At 38.7% G+C, this 19,771-nt stretch overlaps 1 protein-coding gene across 3 annotated transcripts in view; it reads right to left on the bottom strand.

Annotated features, from left to right (window-relative positions):
* Positions 1-19,771, bottom strand: part of LMNTD1 (lamin tail domain containing 1) — a 542,046-nt gene that overhangs the window by 258,975 nt on the left and 263,300 nt on the right. For all 3 annotated transcript variants that reach the window (XR_007135862.1, XM_047787354.1, XM_047787355.1), the window contains one exon: positions 17,570-17,672. Coding sequence is in view for 2 of the 3 variants with exons in the window: in XM_047787354.1 (XP_047643310.1) it covers positions 17,570-17,672 (103 nt within the window). In the remaining variant the exon portion in view is untranslated. Of the gene's footprint in view, positions 1-17,569; positions 17,673-19,771 lie in introns of those variants that run through there.

Below are 19,771 nucleotides of genomic sequence, written 5' to 3'. Positions count from 1 at the left end.
GATTTCCCAAGAGTTCTGTGTGAACATCCTGTTCAACTCAATCCCAGCTATTGTTGTTAAAAAAATTTTTTCTACACTGCCACATACAGTATTTATAAAGCACCTTAGAATCATCTGCAGAGTATGATCTTCAATCCAGGTAGAAAAAGCAAACAGTTCAATTATAATACATGCAAAACACTGGTCATCGGAAAAGCAGTGTGTGCTTTCCACAATCACTGCAGTTGCTTTATGGCAACATAAAAATATAATGCCTAGCCAAGTTGCCAAGTCAGTGCAAGGTTCTCTATGAGACAATAAAGAATAAATTCAATCAGATTAAGAATGCAGGAATTGCTACACTGGGTGGTCCAGTGTTCCTGCAGCCCTGTCAGCTGTTGCCAGCACAACCTTGGCAGGGAAGGGAAGGCTTGGTTGTCTTCCTAACTGTGTGCCTTTTCCTGATTCTCTTCATCTCACAGTGGAACCTCTATTTTATAGCTTCCTTAGCAGAATGCACACTCCAAAGCTTTCAGCTTTTCTTAGTTGCTAGGGATGGCTTTGCTGTTCACAAAACTATTCAAATTCTTTCCCAGTTGACTTATATTTTCTTCCATTACCAACTCTCAAATTATGAGTTCCACAAAAGAACCTGCTATGTAAAATGGTAAGCTAGACAGTGAATTTTTAAGCCTTCTTTTTCTCCTGTAAGAAATTACAGGAAAATATCTCAAAGACCTTTTTTAGAGCAATAAAGCATAACTGGAAAACTTTAAGTAATTTACTCTAGAGGTACAAAATAAAGAGTTCTAAAAGAATTGGAGGTCTTGAATTTGGGTATTCCATTAGAAGTATTAAGGGCCTGGACTATTTTAAGCTCTAGAACTAAGTCCATATCTTACTTTTCCCGTAAATGATCCCAGCACCTGACAAATAGAGGCTCCTATTCAGTTTATATTCATTTTAAAAAATGACTGATATATTAGTATATTCATAGGTAAATCTATAGCTTTCAGGCCTAATTATAGGCAAATTAAAATATTATGGTTTTCTTGAAGATTTTAGTTTTTCAGGATTTCCCTCTTCTTTCTTTCAAAAATTTTCCCAATACTATCTTAATACGCTTTATACATCTTCATAACAGCTATTTCTATCTGATATTATGTATGGGTTTACCTGCTTGGTTTTGGCCTGTTTCTCCCACAAGAATGTGAGTCCAGGATGACAGTGACTTTATCCATTTGTTCAAACATTGTATCAGGTACTGAGATAGTACTGGTTTGTAGTATGCATTCAAAAAGCACTTGTTGATTGGTGAAGGAATGGATTTTCATCCACACATTATTAATGACCCAGTATTTCCCACCAGAGAGAGGGCAACAAGGCCAAGTGAAGGGGCTCTGAGTCCAGTTAGGACAACCAAGAGGTCACTGCCTGGCCACAAGTACATGGCAGATGGCATAGTCTATGCCCTGAGGCCTAGTTCCCTTTCTTATTGCCTCCTTCCCAACTTCCTTTCACAATGTGATTCTTATTGTTGTACCTATATTCCAGCCATTCAAGAGCATAGACACCGATTTTTAAATTTTGAAATAAAAATAATACTAATAAAGTGTTCTGTCTCCTTCGGTTGAGTCATTAGGCAGGCCAGAGGAACTGTAGTCTTCATACTGACGAAGCCGTTGCCACAGCAACAATAACAAGCTTGATTTCTTAGGGAGGTGAAAAACCATTTTCGATTGATCTATTTAGGGAATGGTCTCTTGTTTTTTATGTTTGCATTTATTTGTGTGCAGGGGGAAAAAAAAGACTCTTATTCTTTAAAAACTTAGTAGCCAATCATTCTAATCGCTTTGATGTTTAATTTTCCCACAAAGACTTGTTTTAGAGAAGGTAATTTTTTCTCAGCAAATGGAAGATAACAACATCACCTTCATTCTATGTGATCAGCTTTATTTCCATTTTACAGGTGAGTAAAGAGAAGTATCATATTAAGGGTGATCTCTCTCAGCTCTAAGTGAAAATGACTGAATCAAATGATTAGAATTGTAATCAAAAGATCATGTTAAATAGAATCCAAAGATCATTTTAAAGCTCTGCAAATGTGGGCTTTTCTTCTCTTCAATTTAGTTTGGTTTTTCCACTGACTCCATAAAATAGGGAGATTCAACACAAACAAATGTATGACAAATGGCGAGTTTGAAGTGATTGAAGATAGGGTGAGCATTCATCAATGTTTGGGGCAAAATGCCATTTGCAGCAACATGGATGGAACTAGAGAATCTCATACTGAGTGAAATGAGCCAGAAAGACAAAGACAAATACCATATGATATCACTTATAACTGGAATCTAATATCCAGCACAAATGAACATCTCCTTAGAAAAGAAAATCATGGACTTGGAGAAGAGACTTGTGGCTGCCTGATGGATCAAAGTGGATTATTTTAAACTATATACTGTTTTGGGAAACTTTGTAGGAAGCTTTTGTATGGTGGCACTTTCTGGAATATATTTTGTTCTTTAAGATGTAGGCAGATTGTAATAATCCGATTTTTTTTCAACATATGTATGATATAGTATATAGCACAAAAGAATATTGAAATTGCTTTTTTAATGAGTGATGAAGAGTAACATTGGCTTTTATAATCACAATCTAATATTTATGATTTTATTTTTTCTTTTCTTTTCTTTTTTTTTTTTAGGGCTACACCTGAGGCATATGGAGGTTCCCAGGCTAGGGGTCGAATCTGAGCTGTAGCTGCCAGACTACACCATAGCCACAACAACATGGGATCCAAGCTGTGTCTGTAACCCACTTCACAGCTCATGGCAACGCTGGATCCTTAACCCACCAAGCAAGGCCAGGGATCAAACCTACATCCTCATGGATACTAGTCGGATTCGCTGAGCCACAACAGGAACTCCCTGATTTTCTTTTTTAAAGTTCAGTCTGCTTTCCCACTATACATACTGTATATACTTTTTGAGGCTATTGATCACGCCTTCTTTATTTGCATGCAATAGTCAAAACTGCTTATTAATTTATCACTTTACCTAACAGATATGAAAGTATCCAGAATGTTTCATTTTTCTTAAAAAAGAACGTTTATTGAAAGACTATTAGTTCTACCCTAAAATTAATGCATATTCGCTTTAGAGAAAAGGGAATAAAAAATAAAATTAAAATTTATCATTATAACACGGAAATAACTTACACTAATAACAGTAAATTTAATTTTACTTATGTAAAATATGCTCTTTTTAAAATATCAAAACACACAACTGCCATCTTGCTTTGTATCTAGCTCCATTCATTTGACAAAAGTTAAAATTTTCCATTTATGTACAGTTAGTACAATATAAAAGCAAGGAATGAAAATACAATAACTTATATTTTAAATATGTGCAATGTTCCTTCTAAAATGTATTTTTAAAACCTCTCAGCTATTATTAAATTCTAATGCAGTAAACAGAACTGCCTGAGACCCTGCTCTTAAGTACAAAAAAAGAAAAAGAAAGACAGAAAGAAAAGAAAAAAGAAAGCAAAATATGACCTTCAGGTCTTGGTGCACATTTCTAGGTTCTATCCCCCAATTCTTTCCACTTCAATTGCAGCTTCTCCTTTGTCAAGGAGGTCTAAGTACAAGGAACTGGCACACAGAAGCTCAACCCATCCCATCATTTCCTTTCAGCAATGCTTTTTTTTAAAACTGATTTTTATTTTTTCCATTATAGTTGGTTCAGAGTGTCCTGTCAATTTTCTACTGTGACCCAGTCACACATACATATATAAAATTTTTTTCTCACATTATCCTCCATAATGCTCCATCATAAGTGACCAAATACAACAGTTTGCATCTATTAACCCCAGATTCCCAGTCCAGCCCACTCCCTCCCCCTCCTTTTCCCTCCACCTTGACAACCACAAGTCTGTTCTCCAAGTACAAGTCTGTTCTCCAAGTACCTTTCTTTTTATGGAAAGGTTCATTTGTGCCATATGTTAGATTCCAGATATAAATGATATCATATGGTATTTGTCTTTCTCTTTCTGACTTACTTCACTTAGTATGAGTCTCTAGTTCCATCCATGTTGCTGCAAATGGCATTATTCTGTTCTTTTTTATGGCTGAGTGTATTCCATTGTGTATATATACCAAGACTTCTTAATCCATTCATCTGTCAATGGACATTTAGGTTGTTTCCATGTCTTGGCTATTGTGAATAGTGCTGCAATGAACATGCATGTGTACGTGTCTTTTTTTCAAGGAAAGTTTTGTCTGGATACATGTCCAAGAGTGTGATTGCTGGGTCATATGGTAGTTCTATATTTAGTTTTCTGAAGTACCTCCATGTTGTTTTCCATAGTGGTTGTACCAATTTACATTCTCATCAAGAGTGTAGGAGGCTTCCCTTTGTTATTTGTGGACTTATTAATGATGGCCATTCTGACTGATGTGAGGTGGTATCTCAAAGCAGTTTGATTTTCAGTGATGTTGAGCATTTTTTCATATGCTTGTTGGCCATCTGTATATCTTCTTAGAGAAATGTCTGTTCAGGTCTTTTGCTCATTTTTTTTATTTGGGCTATTGGTTTTTTGCTATTGAGTTGTGTGAATTGCTTGTATATTTTAGAGATCAAGCCCTCATAAGTTGCATCATTTGAAATTATCTTCTCCATTCTGTAAGTTTTTTTTTTATGGTCCTTTCAGAAATCCTTATATGTAGCTCTCTGCTATATCCTCAAATATAACACAGCTTCTCAGCTTTTTTGAATGCTTCTTCTCAACACAAATCCCAGGACAGAGAAGCATGAGCATTGCCAATCCAACAATTCTCACTCATTTCACTATATCTTCTCTTTTACTGTGTTAGTTAGTTTTTAGGAGTTATTTCATTTTATGCTCCGCCCCCCTTTTTTGCTTCACTGCAGCATATGGAGTTCCCAGGCCAGGGATAGGATCTGAGCAGCATTGTGACCTATACCACAGAAGCAGCAACACTAGATCCCTAACCCACTGTGCCAGGCAGGGGGTAGGACCTGCATCCCAGTGCTGAGGTGATGCTGCCCATCCCATTGCACCGAAGCAGGAACTCCTCATTTTCTGCTTTTTGAGTTCGTTTATTTATTTTTTTATGTTTAAAACAAAAGTTTTGACAGCCTTTAAAATAATGAAATGATTGAGTCACTTCTTATGAGTTATGAAAAGACATCTTCAGTTTATAAAAGATAATATTTTATTGCATTATTTTATTTCTAAAAAATCATTTTAAGTTTTCCAATAAAACTGTAATTTAAAAAATGGAATAGAAGTTTATGGTTTAAAAATAAAAGAGCTGGTTCTGCAGAGCAAAGGAAAACCTAAACAAAACAAAGACAACCCATAGAATGGGAGAAAATATTTGCAAATGAATTGACTGACAAGGGATTAATCTCCAAAATTTATAAACACCTCCTACCACTCAATACCAAAAAGAACAAAGAACCCCATCAAAAAATGGGCAGAAGATCTAAACAGACAGTTCCCCAAAGAAGACATACAGATGGACCAAAAACACATGAAAAAATGTTCAGCATCACTAATTATTAGAGAAATGCAAATCAAAACCACTATGAGGTACCACATTACACCAACCAGAATGGCCATCATCCAAAAGTCTACAAACAATAAGTGCTGGAGAGAAAAAAGAACCCTATTACACTGTTGATGGGAATGTAAATTGGTGCAACCATTGTGGAAAGCAGTGTGGAGATTCCTCAGAAAACTAAAAATAAAGCTACAATTTGATCCAGCAATCCCACTCCTGGGCATCTATCCAGAGAAAACCATGACTTGAAAAGACACATGATAAAATAGAGATTCAAAAAACAACAGAGAAAATTAATAAAACTAAGAGCTGGTTCTTTGAAAAGGTAAACATAATTGACAAACCTCTGGCCAGACTCACTAAAAAGAGGAGAGAAAGAACTCAAAAAAACAAAATTATAAATGAAAAAGGAGAAATCATGACGGATACTGCAGAAATACAAAAAACCATAAAAGAATACTATGAACAACTATACACCAATAAATTTGACAATCTGGAAGAAATGGACAATTTTCTAGAATCTTACAGCCTGCCAAAACTGAATCAAGAAGAAACAGACCAACTGCACAGACCGATCACTAGAAATGAAATTGAAGAGGTCATAAAATCACTCCCTACAAATAAAAGTCCAGGACCAGATGGCTTCACAGGTGAATTTTATCAAACATATAAAGAGGAATTGGTGCCCATCCTCCTTAAACTCTTTCAAAAGGTTGAAGAAGAAGGAATACTCCCAAAGACATTCTATGATGCCACCATCACCCTCATTCCAAAACCAGACAGAGATACCACCAAAAAAGAAAACTATCGCCCAATATCATTGATGAATATAGATGCAAAAATTCTCAACAAAATCTTAGCCAACCGAATCCAACAACATACCAAAAAAATTATACACCATGACCAGGTTGGGTTCATCCCAGGTTCACAAGGATGGTTCAACATATGCAAATCAATCAGCATCATACACCACATTAACCAAAAAAAAAGTAAAAAATCATATGATCATCTCAATAGACGCAGAAAAAGCATTTGACAAAGTCCAACATCCATTCATGATCAAGACCCTCGCCAAAGTGGGTATAGAGGGAACATTCCTGAATATAATCAAAGCCATTTATGATAAACCCACAGCAAATATAATACTCAATGGGGAAAAACTGAAAGTCTTCTCACTCCAATCTGGAACAAGACAGGGATGCCCACTCTCACCACTGCTCTTCAACATAGTTTTGGAAGTCCTAGCCACAGCAATTAGACAAACCAAAGAAATAAAAGGCATCCATATAGGAAGAGAAGAGATCAAACTGTCACTGTATGCAGATGACATGATACTATACATAGAAAACCCTAAGGACTCAACCCCAAAACTACTTGAACTGATTCATAAATTCAGCAAAGTAGCAGGGTATAAGATTAACATTCAGAAGTCAGTTGCACTTCTGTATACCAGCAATGAAATATTAGAAAAGGAATACAAAAATACGATGCCTTTTAAAATTGCACCTCACAAAATCAAATACCTCGGAATACACCTGACCAAGGAGGTAAAGGACCTATATGCCGAGAACTATAAAACTTTAATCAAAGAAACCAAAGATGATGTAAAGAAATGGAAAGATATTCCATGTTCCTGGATTGGGAAAATCAATATTGTAAAAATGGCCATACTACCCAAAGCAATCTACAGATTCAGTGCAATCCCTATCAGATTACCCAGGACATTTTCCACAGAACTAGAACAAACAATCCAAACATTTATATGGAACCACAAAAGACCCAGAATCACCAAAGCAATCCTGAGAAACAAAAACCAAGCAGGAGGCATAACTCTCCCAGACTTCAAGAAATACTACAAAGCCACAGTCATCAAAACAGTGTGGTACTGGTATCAAAACAGACAGACAGACCAATGGAACAGAATAGCGAATCCGGAAATAAACCCTGACACCTATGGTCAATTAATCTTTGACAAGGGAGGCAAGAACATCAAATGGGAAAAAGAAAGTCTATTCAGCAAGCATTGCTGGGAAACCTGGACAGCCGCATGCAAAGCAATGAAACTAGAACACACCCTCACACCATGCACAAAAATAAACTCCAAATGGCTGAAAGACTTCAATATTCGACAGGACACCATCAAACTCCTAGAAGAAAACATAGGCAAAACACTCTCTGACATCAACATCATGAATATTTTCTCAGGTCAGTCTCCCAAAGCAATAGAAATGAGAGCAAAAATAAACCCATGGGACCTAATCAAACTGAAAAGCTTTTGCACAGCAAAGGAAACCCAAAAGAAAACAAAAAAGACAACTTACAGAAAGGGAGAAAATAGTTTCAAATGATGCAACTGACAAGGGCTTAATCTCCAGAATATATAAGCAACTTATACAACTCAACAGCAAAAAAGGCAATCAATCAATGGAAAAATGGGCAAAAGACCTGAATAGACTGTTCTCCAAGGAAGATATACAGATGGCCAACAAACACATGAGAAAATGCTCAACATCGCTGATTATAAGAGAAATGCAAATCAAAACTACCATGAGATATCACCTCACACCAGTCAGAATGGCCATCATTAATAAGTCCACAAATAACAAGTGTTGGAGGGGCTGTGGAGAAAAGGGAACCCTCCTGCACTGTTGGTGGGAATGTAAACTGGTACAGCCACTATGGAGAACAGTTTGGAGATACCTTAGAAATCTATACATAGAACTTCCATATGACCCCGCAATCCCACTCTTGGGCATCTATCCGGACAAAACTCTACATAAAAGAGACACATGCACCCGCATGTTCATTGCAGCACTATTCACAATAGCCAGGACATGGAAACTACCCAAATGTCCATCCACAGATGACTGGATTCGGAAGATGTGGTATATATACACAATGGAATACCACTCAGCCATAAAAGAGAATGACATAATGCCATTTGCAGCAACATGGATGGAACTAGAGAATCTCATACTGAGTGAAATGAGCCAGAAAGACAAAGACAAATACCATATGATATCACTTATAACTGGAATCTAATATCCAGCACAAATGAACATCTCCACAGAAAAGAAAATCATAGACTTGGAAAATAGACTTGTGGCTGCCTGATGGGAGAGGGAGGGAGTGGGAGGGATCGGGGGCTTGGGGTTATCAGACACAACTTAGATTTACAAGGAGATCCTTCTGAATAGCATTGAGAACTATGTCTAGATACTCATGTTGCAACAGAACACAGGGTGGGGAAAAAAAATGTATACATGTAAGGATAACTTGATCCCCTTGCTATACAGTGGGAAAATAAAATAAAAAAAAAAAAAAGAGAAAAGACACATGTACTCCAATGTTCACTGCAGCACTATTTGCAACAGCCTAGACATGGACACAACCTAAATGTCCATCAACAGAGAAGTGGATAAAGAAGATGTGGTACATATACACGATGGAGTATTACTCAGCCATTAAAAGGAAAGAAATAATGGCCTTTGCAGCAACATGGATGGACCTAGAAATTACCTTGCTAAGTAAAGTCAGTCAGACAGTGAGATACCAACATCAAATGCCATCACTTACATGTGGAATCTAAAAAAAGGACACAGTGAACTTTGTTGCAGAACAGATACTGACTCACAGACTTTGAAAAACTTATGGTTTCCAAAATGAGACAGGTTGGGGGGGTGGGGGGAGAGCACTGAGGGTCTGGGATGGAAATGCTGTAAAATTTGGTTGCGATGACTGTTGTACACCTATAATTGTAATAAAATTCATTAAGTATTTAAATATAAAATAAAAGAGCTGGAGTTCCTATCATGGCTCAGTGGTTAACGAACCTAATTAGGATCCATAAGGATGTAGGTTCGATCCCTGGCCTCGCTCAGTGGGTCAGGGATCTGGTGTTGCTGTGAGTTGTGGTGTAGTCGCAGATGTGGTTTGGGTTCTGAGTTGCTGTGGTTGTGGTATAGGCCACCAACTACAGCTCTGATTCGACTCCTAGCCTGGCAATATCAATTTGCTGCATATGCAGCCCTAAAAAGGCAAAAAAAAAAAAAAAAAAAAAAAAATTTAAAAAAGAGCTGTATTTTGTTGTTCTTAGCACTTTCAAATTTCATATGAATTTAGCATATGAAACAGAAAGAGAAACATTTGATCTTAATGTTTGTTGACCTACCACTCATGTTTGCCTGATCCTAACGCAGGATAGTGGTGGTTTCAGAGGCACTGAAAGTCACACATCTTGGGGAAACTTCTCAGCCCCAGACAAACCAGGATGGTTGGTCACTCTAAGTTTTGTTCAATAAAAAAGCTATATTTACCAGATTACTGATGTTCATAATGCTGGCAGTATTTTCTAGGGAGTGAAAAACAGTTGCAACAAATCAAACATTTATCCACTTTGCGGCCTAATTTCTGTAAAGTGTAACACTAGGTTATTGTGGTCACTCTAGGATATGTCTTCAGCCCTCTACATTTCTTATAAGGATAGGCAGCCTAAAAAAAAAAGTTTGTCAATTGCTCAAAAGTCCATATGTTGATGCATGCATAAAATAGCAAGGCAATAAAATTACAAGGACTCCATTTTCCAGAGCCCTTTTGTTGCTGGCTACTGTTTAGTTCTGAATAGAACCAAAGCCCAGACAATTCCAAGCTTTATGTATCTTAGATGTGACTCTTTCCCAAAAAATCTTTAACACTGGGGTCTCTACTAAAGCTAACATTTCCTGTAGTTCTCCAGAGCTGTTTCTCTGCCCCAATGCAAGGCATCCATTGAGAAGCAGGAGAAATAGCACTCTGTTTGGTGGTACACAGCTGGATAACAGCTGCCATCCTTCCGCCTATTGGTAGGAAACAAGCTACCCCTGGAGGGCTGTCCCTCTCTCCCTCTCTCTCTCTCTCTCTCTCTCTCTCTCTCTCTCTCACACACACACACACACACACACACTTTGTAAGTAAATTTTGCTAGCAGTCCATCTTTAAATAAACCTTGCCCCAGTGCTCTTTTGCTAACAGAGTGGAACATGGTGACTGCCTCTTCAACTTATCTTGCGGTTGAAGACTAAAAATCATATAATTTTCAACATCTTGATGCACAGTCATATTTGGTTAATATGAAAATTTACTACTGTTCCCACACAAGGAACAGAAACATTTCATAACAGTTGGGGAAAAATAGTTTTATGATATATGAAAAAAATGCAGATACTACCTTTTCAGCTCATACTGCAGCAAGTTTCTAACTTGCATCCTGGAAATTCCACAGTGTTAATGCTCATTGCTTGCACATCTGAAAAATGGAAGCTCACTGCTTTGGTAAATTTTACCCATATTGTATAGCATGTGGCAGTTTCATATCTCTGAATTTAATTTTAGATTTGGAAGGCAGTGTGACATTTTTCATCTTTGGTTTGAATTGCCTCTGGAATGTTGGTGGTAGATTAATAAAAAAAGGTTACATATTATATCAAATTGTAACAAGAAAGGCAATGTGGCCTCATATTTCATCTTCTGGACTTTTTAATCAGTTAGGTATAAGATTCAGCTCTGCCATTGACCAAATGGGCCACTTTGAACAAGTTACCAAATGTCTTTAAACCTTGGTTTTCTCACATGTAAAATGGGGAAGCTCTTATGAGAATTAGATGAAATAATGTACAAACAGCATTTAACACAATGTCTGGCATATGTTAGGCACTCAGTAAATGATAGATGCTATTATTGGTTTCATTAATCACCAGAGATACTGGGCTGCACGATGGAGGCAGCATTCTTGAAGCCACCTCATGCTGCTGTCTCTTGGAAGAATACCTTCCCTGATTTATGACAGCTGACAACACCACCAGAGTTCCAGGTACATACCAAATGTCTTTTTATCCAAGAAACCCTCCTTGACTCTCTCAACTATATATGAAAAACGTTGTTTGCTCTTTTACATATGCAAAGGTCTTAACATTTGCCAAAAGTAAAATCCCCAAACACATAGAGGCATTGGTATTTAAAGCTCTTTGTGTTCTTACCACTTTGGGGGCAGAGGTTCTGTTTTACTCATCTTAGTGTTCCTCATCTTCTAAGCTCCTAATGTCTAAGGGAGATGAACGTAGACAATTAGAATCTAAGCAACACAAGGCGCATTTGAGAAAGTAGTGTAAAGAAAGCGGTCAATGTTCAGAGAAGGGATGGATGGTAATTTGTGGTTACCACAAGTAGTAAGAAAAGGTGATAAAGAAAAGATCTGTCTAAGGGACATAGCTTTTAAGTGGGATAAAAAGGCTTAAGAGGATTTCAAAGGAGAAATATAGAGTGAAGGCAAATTCGTGAAGAAACCAAGTGAACCACAAAGAGTAAAGCAGTGTGTGGAGTTCCCATTGTGGCACAGTGGTTAACGAATCCAACTAGGAACCTTGAGGTTGTGGGTTCAATCCCTGGCCTTGCTCAATGGGTTAATGCGCCATGAGCTGTGGTGTAGGTTGCAGACGCGGCTCAGATCCCTCGTTGCTGTGGCTCTGGTGTAGGCTGGTGGCTATAGCTCTGATTAGACCCCTAGCCTGGGAATCTCCATATGCCCCGTAAGCGGCCCTAGAAAAGGCAAAAAGACAAAAAAAAAAAAAGAGTAAGGCAGTGTGATGGGAGCAAGTCAATATGATGAGTAGAAAATCATCCTAAAAGGGAGATCCAATATGACTGCAGAGAATCCCTAAAGGACAGGCAAAGGAGGCTGGATTTTATTTTAGGGTCAATGGGGAGTTGCCAAAGATTTCAGAGCAGAATGTGATACAAAGAGATACCAGCTACTCCCATTGCACCTTCCAACTCTGGACTCATTGACACTTGTATAAATTTGCTTAATATCTCCAAATTATCTATCCTGTGTCTATATCTTCAAAACACAACTATGCCACATAGTAAGCCTTGAAAATTATGTAAAGCCAGCAGTCAACCATAACTCTTGTTTCTGCAATAGAAAGTAAGCTTCTGTTCTTCTGGTTAAGAGCAGGCATTTGGGAGATAAAAGGTCCTGGATTCAAATCTTAGCTCTGCCAGTTAATAAAGAGTTATCTCAAGAAATTACTTGACCACTCTCTGGAATAGTTTCCTTGCCTCTATATTAGGTAGTTATACTAACTCACATGGTTATAGGGAAGCTTAAATCCATGCACGGAAAGAACTCAGCAGAGATTGTAGAAACAGTTCATGTGACTCCATGATTCATCATTCCTCCATCTTACCTCTTTGATTGTTTAAATCCCTGGTTTTCTTTGGCCTCCAACTTTTGATACCCTTTCCAATTAACCATTATATTTAACAATATAATTGCGCTTCCTTCTCTAGTATCAGGGATATCTCAGGAAAGGCTGATCCACTTCAAAGGGCTTAAGCCTGAAGAGAGTATAATAACTGTTTACAGAGGTATGGGCAGAGTTAAAAAAAACAAGGGATGGTGGAGCACCAATGAATGAGAAATCATGATCACCCTCAGGTTTAAAGTGGACGAGAGACAAAGGTGTCTGGAGCCAAGTGGTAGCTAGAGCTGTGGCCTGAAATTCTGTAGTAATCCACTCTAGATAGACCAACAGTAGGTAGGGAGGAAGCAGTATATGTGTGCAAAAAATATTACAACCGCTTTTGCTTCTTTCCCTCCAATGTCTTGCCAGTGCTTTCCACTGGCTGAATTTAATTTGAGGCAAAATGATAACAGAACGAGGTGATGCAGTCTACAGAAGTCAGTTTTCTGGGGCACAAGGTAAGGCAGAGAAGACCAGAAAATAGACAGTGCAAGGGGCCAGGGCAAAATGTGCTGTTGTTTTCCAAATAAGGGGTAGAAGTGTGGGAAAGAACAAAAAGATCTCAATGGATAGGTATCATTACTTCCATGACAGATGAAGGAAACGGAGCTCAGAGAGGAAGTGACTTGCAACAGTTATCATCTAGAAAAAGGAACCGGTCAGAGCCCTAAATGTTGCCTCAGGTCTATGCTATTTCCCACTACACTGCATGGCTCTGTTCAGAGTGATGGCTGAAATGATTCTGATCCTGCCTAAGCAGTTTCTGTCTTGAGATAAACTGAGAATATGAAATCGTACCTTGTTTTTTACCCCACCTTCAGTTCCTTACATTCTTTTTTTAACGATTTTTATTTTTTCTATTATAGTTGATTTACAGTGTTCAGTCAATTTCTACTATACAGCAAAGTGATCCAGTAATACATATATATATATTTTTTTTTTAATTCCTTTTTCTCACATTACCCTCCACCATGTTCCATGACAAGTGACTGGATATAGTTCCCTATGCTATACAGCAGGATTTCATTGCTTATCCACTCCAAACGCAATAGTTTGCATCAATTAACCTCAGACTCCCAGTCCATTCCCAGTTGCTTATGTTCTTGGTCTGAATTCATTCACTGTGGTTTTCCAAATAATTTTTAAGTTAATCTTAAAGATTAACTTTGAAAGTTATTGAGAATAGGAAATTGGTGTCCTTTTTTTTTAGGGTGAGGGAAAATTAGATCTGAAAGAAAGAAAGAAAGAGAGAGAGAAAGAAAGAAAGAAAGGAAGGAAGGAAGGAAGGAAGGAAGGAAGGAAGGAAGGAAGGAAGGAAGGAAGAAAGAAAAGGAAAAATTAGAGAAAAAAGGAAGGATGGAAGGCAAAAGGGAGAAAGTAAGGAGGGGAAAGGAACAGGAAGAGGGAAAGGGAGAGAGAAGCTTGGCAAAAACGGTTTGGGAAGCATTATTTTAATAGCTAACTACTACAGACTAATCAAATGCCTATCAACAATAGTAAAATGAAAACGCAAATTGTGGAATATCCACATAAAGGAATATTATACAGGAAGGGAACTAAAACTGCACACAACAAAAGGACTGAAATTCATGGATTATTCATATTAAAAGGAGCAAGACAAAGTCCATTTGCAAGATGGAAATCTATGGCAAAAATAATCTATGATATTAGAAGCAAGGACTGGGGCTCTTTTAGTGGCTGGGAAATTGAAAGGGGCTTCTGCGTTGTTAACTGTTTTCTGGGTTTTGTCTATTTGTTTGCTTTTGTTTATTTCTTTAATCTGAGTGGTGGTTGCACAGGCGTGCTCATTTTATGAAAATTTTATAAGCTGCTCCTTGTGATTTGTGCCCTTTTCCATATGCACAAGCACACAATTTCAGGTAACCAGTTGCCTTAGTCAGTTTTGCTGCAGTAAAAATCAATCTTTCAAAATCTCTGTGGCTTTCAAAACAATTTTCCTCTCTGTGCTATGGAGAAGATCCCCATGGTCTCTATCCCTTGGTGTTACTCTTGTGATTTTGTTGCCTTACATGGCAGGAGGATTTGAAGATCATGCTGGGGGGCCCTTGCTCTCCAAGCCCAGCCTCTGCATGTACCCTGTCCCAGCACTGAGCCTTCCGAAGCCCACCGCCTTCTAGTACTGCCTGAGGTCCCTAGGAACACCAAGCCAGGCCCCTTTACAGAGCCAGCAGTGCACAGGCTCAGGCCTTGCTGGCTTCCCTAGGACCTTCTCTTTATTTTTTAATTTTTTTTAAGTTTTAATGAAGTACAGTTAATTTACAAGGTTGTGATCATTTCTGCTATACAACAAAGTGACCCAGTCATATATATACACATATCCATTTTCTCTTAGGACCTCCTCTTTATTAATTAGTTGCCTGGAAGATAAGGAGATTATCTGGGTAGACCTAACCTAATCACATGAACCCTTTAAAAGCTGAGCATCTTCTCCAACTGGAGGTCAGAGACTTGCAAGGGAGAGATCCAATGTGCCATTGCTGGCTTGAGGGTGAAAGATGCCACACTGAAAGATCTGAGAACAGCCTTTAGGAACTGACAGCAACCACTGGCCAAAAGCCAGCAAGAAAACAGGACCTGTACCCTACAACCATAAAGAAAAAAGTTCTGCCAGTAACCAGTGAGCTCAGAAGAGAACTCCAAACCCCAAACGAGAAGAGCAGCTGATGCCTTGATCTCAGCCCAGTGAGACCCCGCACAGAGTATCCAATAGCCCCGTGACCACATGTCTGAACCAAGAAACCGTGAGACGATACACTGTGGTTTCAAGGGGCTAAGTTTGTGGTAATTTGTTTGCAGCAAAAGAAAACGCATGTGCACTTGTTCACATTTTGGCAGCTTTATGTTGGCAGCTGAGGAAACCCTGCTCAGCTCTGCTCCATGTGTCTCCACATTCTGGGATCCATCTTGAAGGAGCTTCCCTCTTTGGGACATTCATATGACAGAGGGAAAAGAGCAAGTGAGCTGACAAAAACCCATGATGCCTCTTAAAGGATGTGGTATCCATCCCATCTGCTCACACTCAGTGGTTAAAGCAGGCCACATGGCCAGGTCCAAAGGCAATGGGGCAGGATGTATAATCTTTTAATAGAAGAGGAGAGACTGAACAATATTAAAAACAGTATAACTCACCACCATGGAATGTTATAAGTGTGGCCAGACTGGAAAGAGCAGAGTCTTTGAGGTCAGAAAGACGTGAACATTAATCTTGGTACCACAACCTTACTGACTGTATGACCACGGAAAAGTTAGGAAAGTTCTCCGAGCCTCGGTCTCTTAAATAGTAAATATCTATCTTACAGGAATGATGTGAAAAGTATCAGTATGATGCCTGATAGGTACTCTAATAAGTATTGATAAAGATTAGCCTCAGTCTCATACCTCAGGGATTAACCAGAATGTAATTCTTCCAAAGAGAGAAATTAGGGAATGGAAGCTACATTTAAACACACCTCTTTCCCCTCATTTTCCTAGTAAAACTAATGCAGTGTCTCAAATGTATAATTCCTTTACACATTCTATCTCTTCGAACATTGTAGTAACAAGTTGCTTAGAGTAAAGGGAATACAGCATTACTCTTCTGAATGGGATTGTTAAATGCTACCAATATCACAGGTGGCATTACTTTATAATTACCTTTCTAAATTGATGATTCACTTTCACAGCTATTTTTGGCTTATGAAAATGCTGCCATAAAGCCGCAGTTATTACAGCTAGAAAACTGGCAAATCAGTCAATCATACTTTGGCCTCAGTCTTTCTTTTTAACTTGCCCATGTGATTTTAAACACTATTTCAGGTTTCTAGTTCACAAATATCTCTTTTAAAGCAACTATTATTAGCTTCTATCTTTTAAGCCTCAATCCATTAGTTAGGGTTTTGACTTTTTTTTAATTACATAATAACACTCTCTCTCACACACACACACTCATACACAATGAATTCAGTACTTTCTTGAGCAGAAGAAAAAGGTCAAGTAATTCCAAAACTTATCAGATAAAGATAACTACAGTCAATATTTTGGTGTGTAGTCTTCCAATATTTTCCCTGAATACATAAGCTGTATGTTTGCATACCTATATATATGTAGTATATGTTTTTATTTATGTATTATTACATATAGTTCTTTCACAAAAATTAGGTAATATATTCTATTTTAACCTGCTTTTTTCTGTAGTTATAGACATATATACCATTGTTTTAATGATTTAACTTAATGATCTTATGTACCTACATCTTGGTTTATTACATGCCTTTTCCACAGTTTGTCTTTTTTGACCAGTTAATTTCTCTCTGAAGGACATCAAAACTGATTAAAGTGCTACAGACTTTATAGATCACAGATACACATAGCACCCCCATGTGCGGCGTCATAACAAAGGTACTTGTGATTAAAGCACTCAGGTGCTGTCTTTTTTAATTTTTTGAAAACAAAAACTGAAAAAGACAGCCTTATGTTCTGATTCTCCTTTTGCTTCAGACCAAGAAAATGACTGCTCACATAGTCCCCAAAAGAACTGGCAATAATGACTCTCAAAATCCCTGAATGAAGCCATTGTTACAGAAACATGACCGCCTTTATGGGCGAAACAACTACATTTTTTTTATACCACATGGAATTAAATGTAAGTCTCCATCTGCCTCTGTTAAGAGCTCCCTTAGGAGAGACTGGGAGGCCAATTACCCAGGAGCCAATGGACACTGACCTTTAGCCTGGTCCCCTTGGTCCCAGTCTTTCGTTGTCTCCTCCTGGGCTCCGACTGCAGCTCCTCTGATGAATGTGCTATTGTTGGACTCTTCAGAGAAGAGCTGTTAAAGGAAGAGGAAGATTATTTGCAAGTGGTTAGGAAAATGTTCCAACCAAAGAATGAAATGATGTAATTAGCTTCCCTGTATATATAAGCACCAGCACTGCTGCCAAATCTTCAGGCTATAGTGAGTGAGGAAAACAATGACATACAAGGCAGAGTCACCTGGAGCCACTGACCAATCCCAGGTAAGGCCATCCTCTTCTTTACCCTGCAGAGGATGGGAAGTGGGGAGAATGCAAACTTATCCTAGGATAGTTCTCATATTATTAAAACCTTTTAAAATGGGAACCACTTCTTGGATGGAAGGACTATGTAAAATGACAAGCCCTAAGAGGACTAATTATTTTTATATGATATGACTCTTTAAAAATAGAAAATTGAGAGATGTGTGGGATGGGATTAGCTGATCATTCATTTTACTGTTTCTGAGCTATAGCTATGGCTCAAGAAAGCCTAGAAACCTTACCACCATGCTACTCTGATGGGCCTGAGGTCTGACAGGAATCTCAAAGCTATGAGAGAAGGCTTTTAAAATCTGATCTGTGCTGCATCAAAATAATACAATGAAGGGGGATCATGGGTTGCCCATTTTTTTTAGATAATTTAATACTGTGGACATTGGGAAATATCAGACAAGTGGACAATTGGAAAATGCACACAGTAGAAGGATTGAAAAAAGAACATCTGGGCATGGCCCTAGTTAGCTATAAGTCAGCTGATAGCTTTGTCCAAGAGATGGATGACAGTGCTGCTGCAAGGGATTAGGCTTCCTCATTTTTCACCTGGAGAGACTTGAAGAAAGGGAGCTGGCGGGTTTGCAGAAAGGCTGAGTGTATTTTATGAAAACAAATACCACCAATGAAGGAAAAACGTGGTTAACTTCCAACCAAACAAAAGGGTTCATTTAAAGAATGGAGGTAGTGGGATGCAGAGAAAGACTAGAGTTAAGTGGAGTGAGAAGGGAAAAGTGAAAGCAGAAGAGGTAAGGTTTGCCTTTTGAGGTCTTTTTAAACACCCTGGCTTCTTACCTTCCTACACTGTCGCAGGTCTAACACTCTAAATAACACTGCTCTTAGGAGGCCACCTGCTCCCCGACTGAGTGAGATGCCCTTGTCAGGGCTCTTGGAGCTGCCAGTGTCCTCTTATCACAAAGGTCCATGATGACCTAAGCTGGCTTCTCTGTCTGTCCAGTAAACCCTGAGCCTTGTGAGTTCAGCAGTGTTCTCCTTTGCTCCTTGCTGTGGTCTGAGCATGGGGAACAATGTCTAGTGCATAATCTTAAAAAAGCATAATGGATGAATAAATTGCAAGGGGTGGGTAAAGAAGCCAGAAGCAGAGAGTAGAGACTGATCATAAAGGAGCAGATCCATGGGGACGGCCAGAGTCCACAGGTAGAGAGATGTTGTAGCCTGGGAACTTGGAGAAGCACCGCAGGGTGAGAGAGAGCAGCAAAAGATGGAGCTTGAGAGGTGAGCAGGCTTGATCACTAAAGGGCCCCTTAAACTATGTGAGAGAGATTAAAAATAATGCTGATGGCAGTGTAGAGACATGGACAGGAGAATCAGAAGTGATGCGATTAAATTTTCATGTTTAGAAAGATGAATTTTGTTGCAGCGTGGAAAACAGGTTGGAAAGGGGCCATTATGGAGGTAGGGAGTCCGTTTAGAAGGCTGTTGCAGAAAACAATGGGAGATGGCATTGTAGGTTGAACCATAATAGTGCAGGATGGAGAAAGTGTTGGATTTAAGAAATTTTCGGAGTTCCCAATGTGGCGCAGTGGTTAACGAATCCGACTAGGAGCCATGAGGCTGCAGGTTTGATCCCTGGCCTTGCTCAGTGGGTTAAGGATCTGACATTGCCTTGAGCTGTGGTGTAGGTCACAGATGCAGCTCGGATCTGGCGTTGCTGTGACTCTGGAGTAGGCCTGCAGCTACAGCTCCAATTAGACCCCTAGCCTGGGAACCTCCATATGCCGCGGGTGCGGCCTTAGAAAAGATTCTTAAAAGAAATTTTCAAAGGCAGAAATTGGAGAATAAGAAAGAAATTGGAGAAGTCAAGACTGAAATCTCTGTTTCAGGCTTGAGTAAGTGGTACCAC

The sequence above is a fragment of the Phacochoerus africanus genome, chromosome 7, assembly GCF_016906955.1.
Source record: "Phacochoerus africanus isolate WHEZ1 chromosome 7, ROS_Pafr_v1, whole genome shotgun sequence".
NCBI classification, from domain to species: Eukaryota; Metazoa; Chordata; class Mammalia; order Artiodactyla; family Suidae; genus Phacochoerus; species Phacochoerus africanus.
This window is presented reverse-complemented; position numbering and strand designations above follow the sequence as displayed.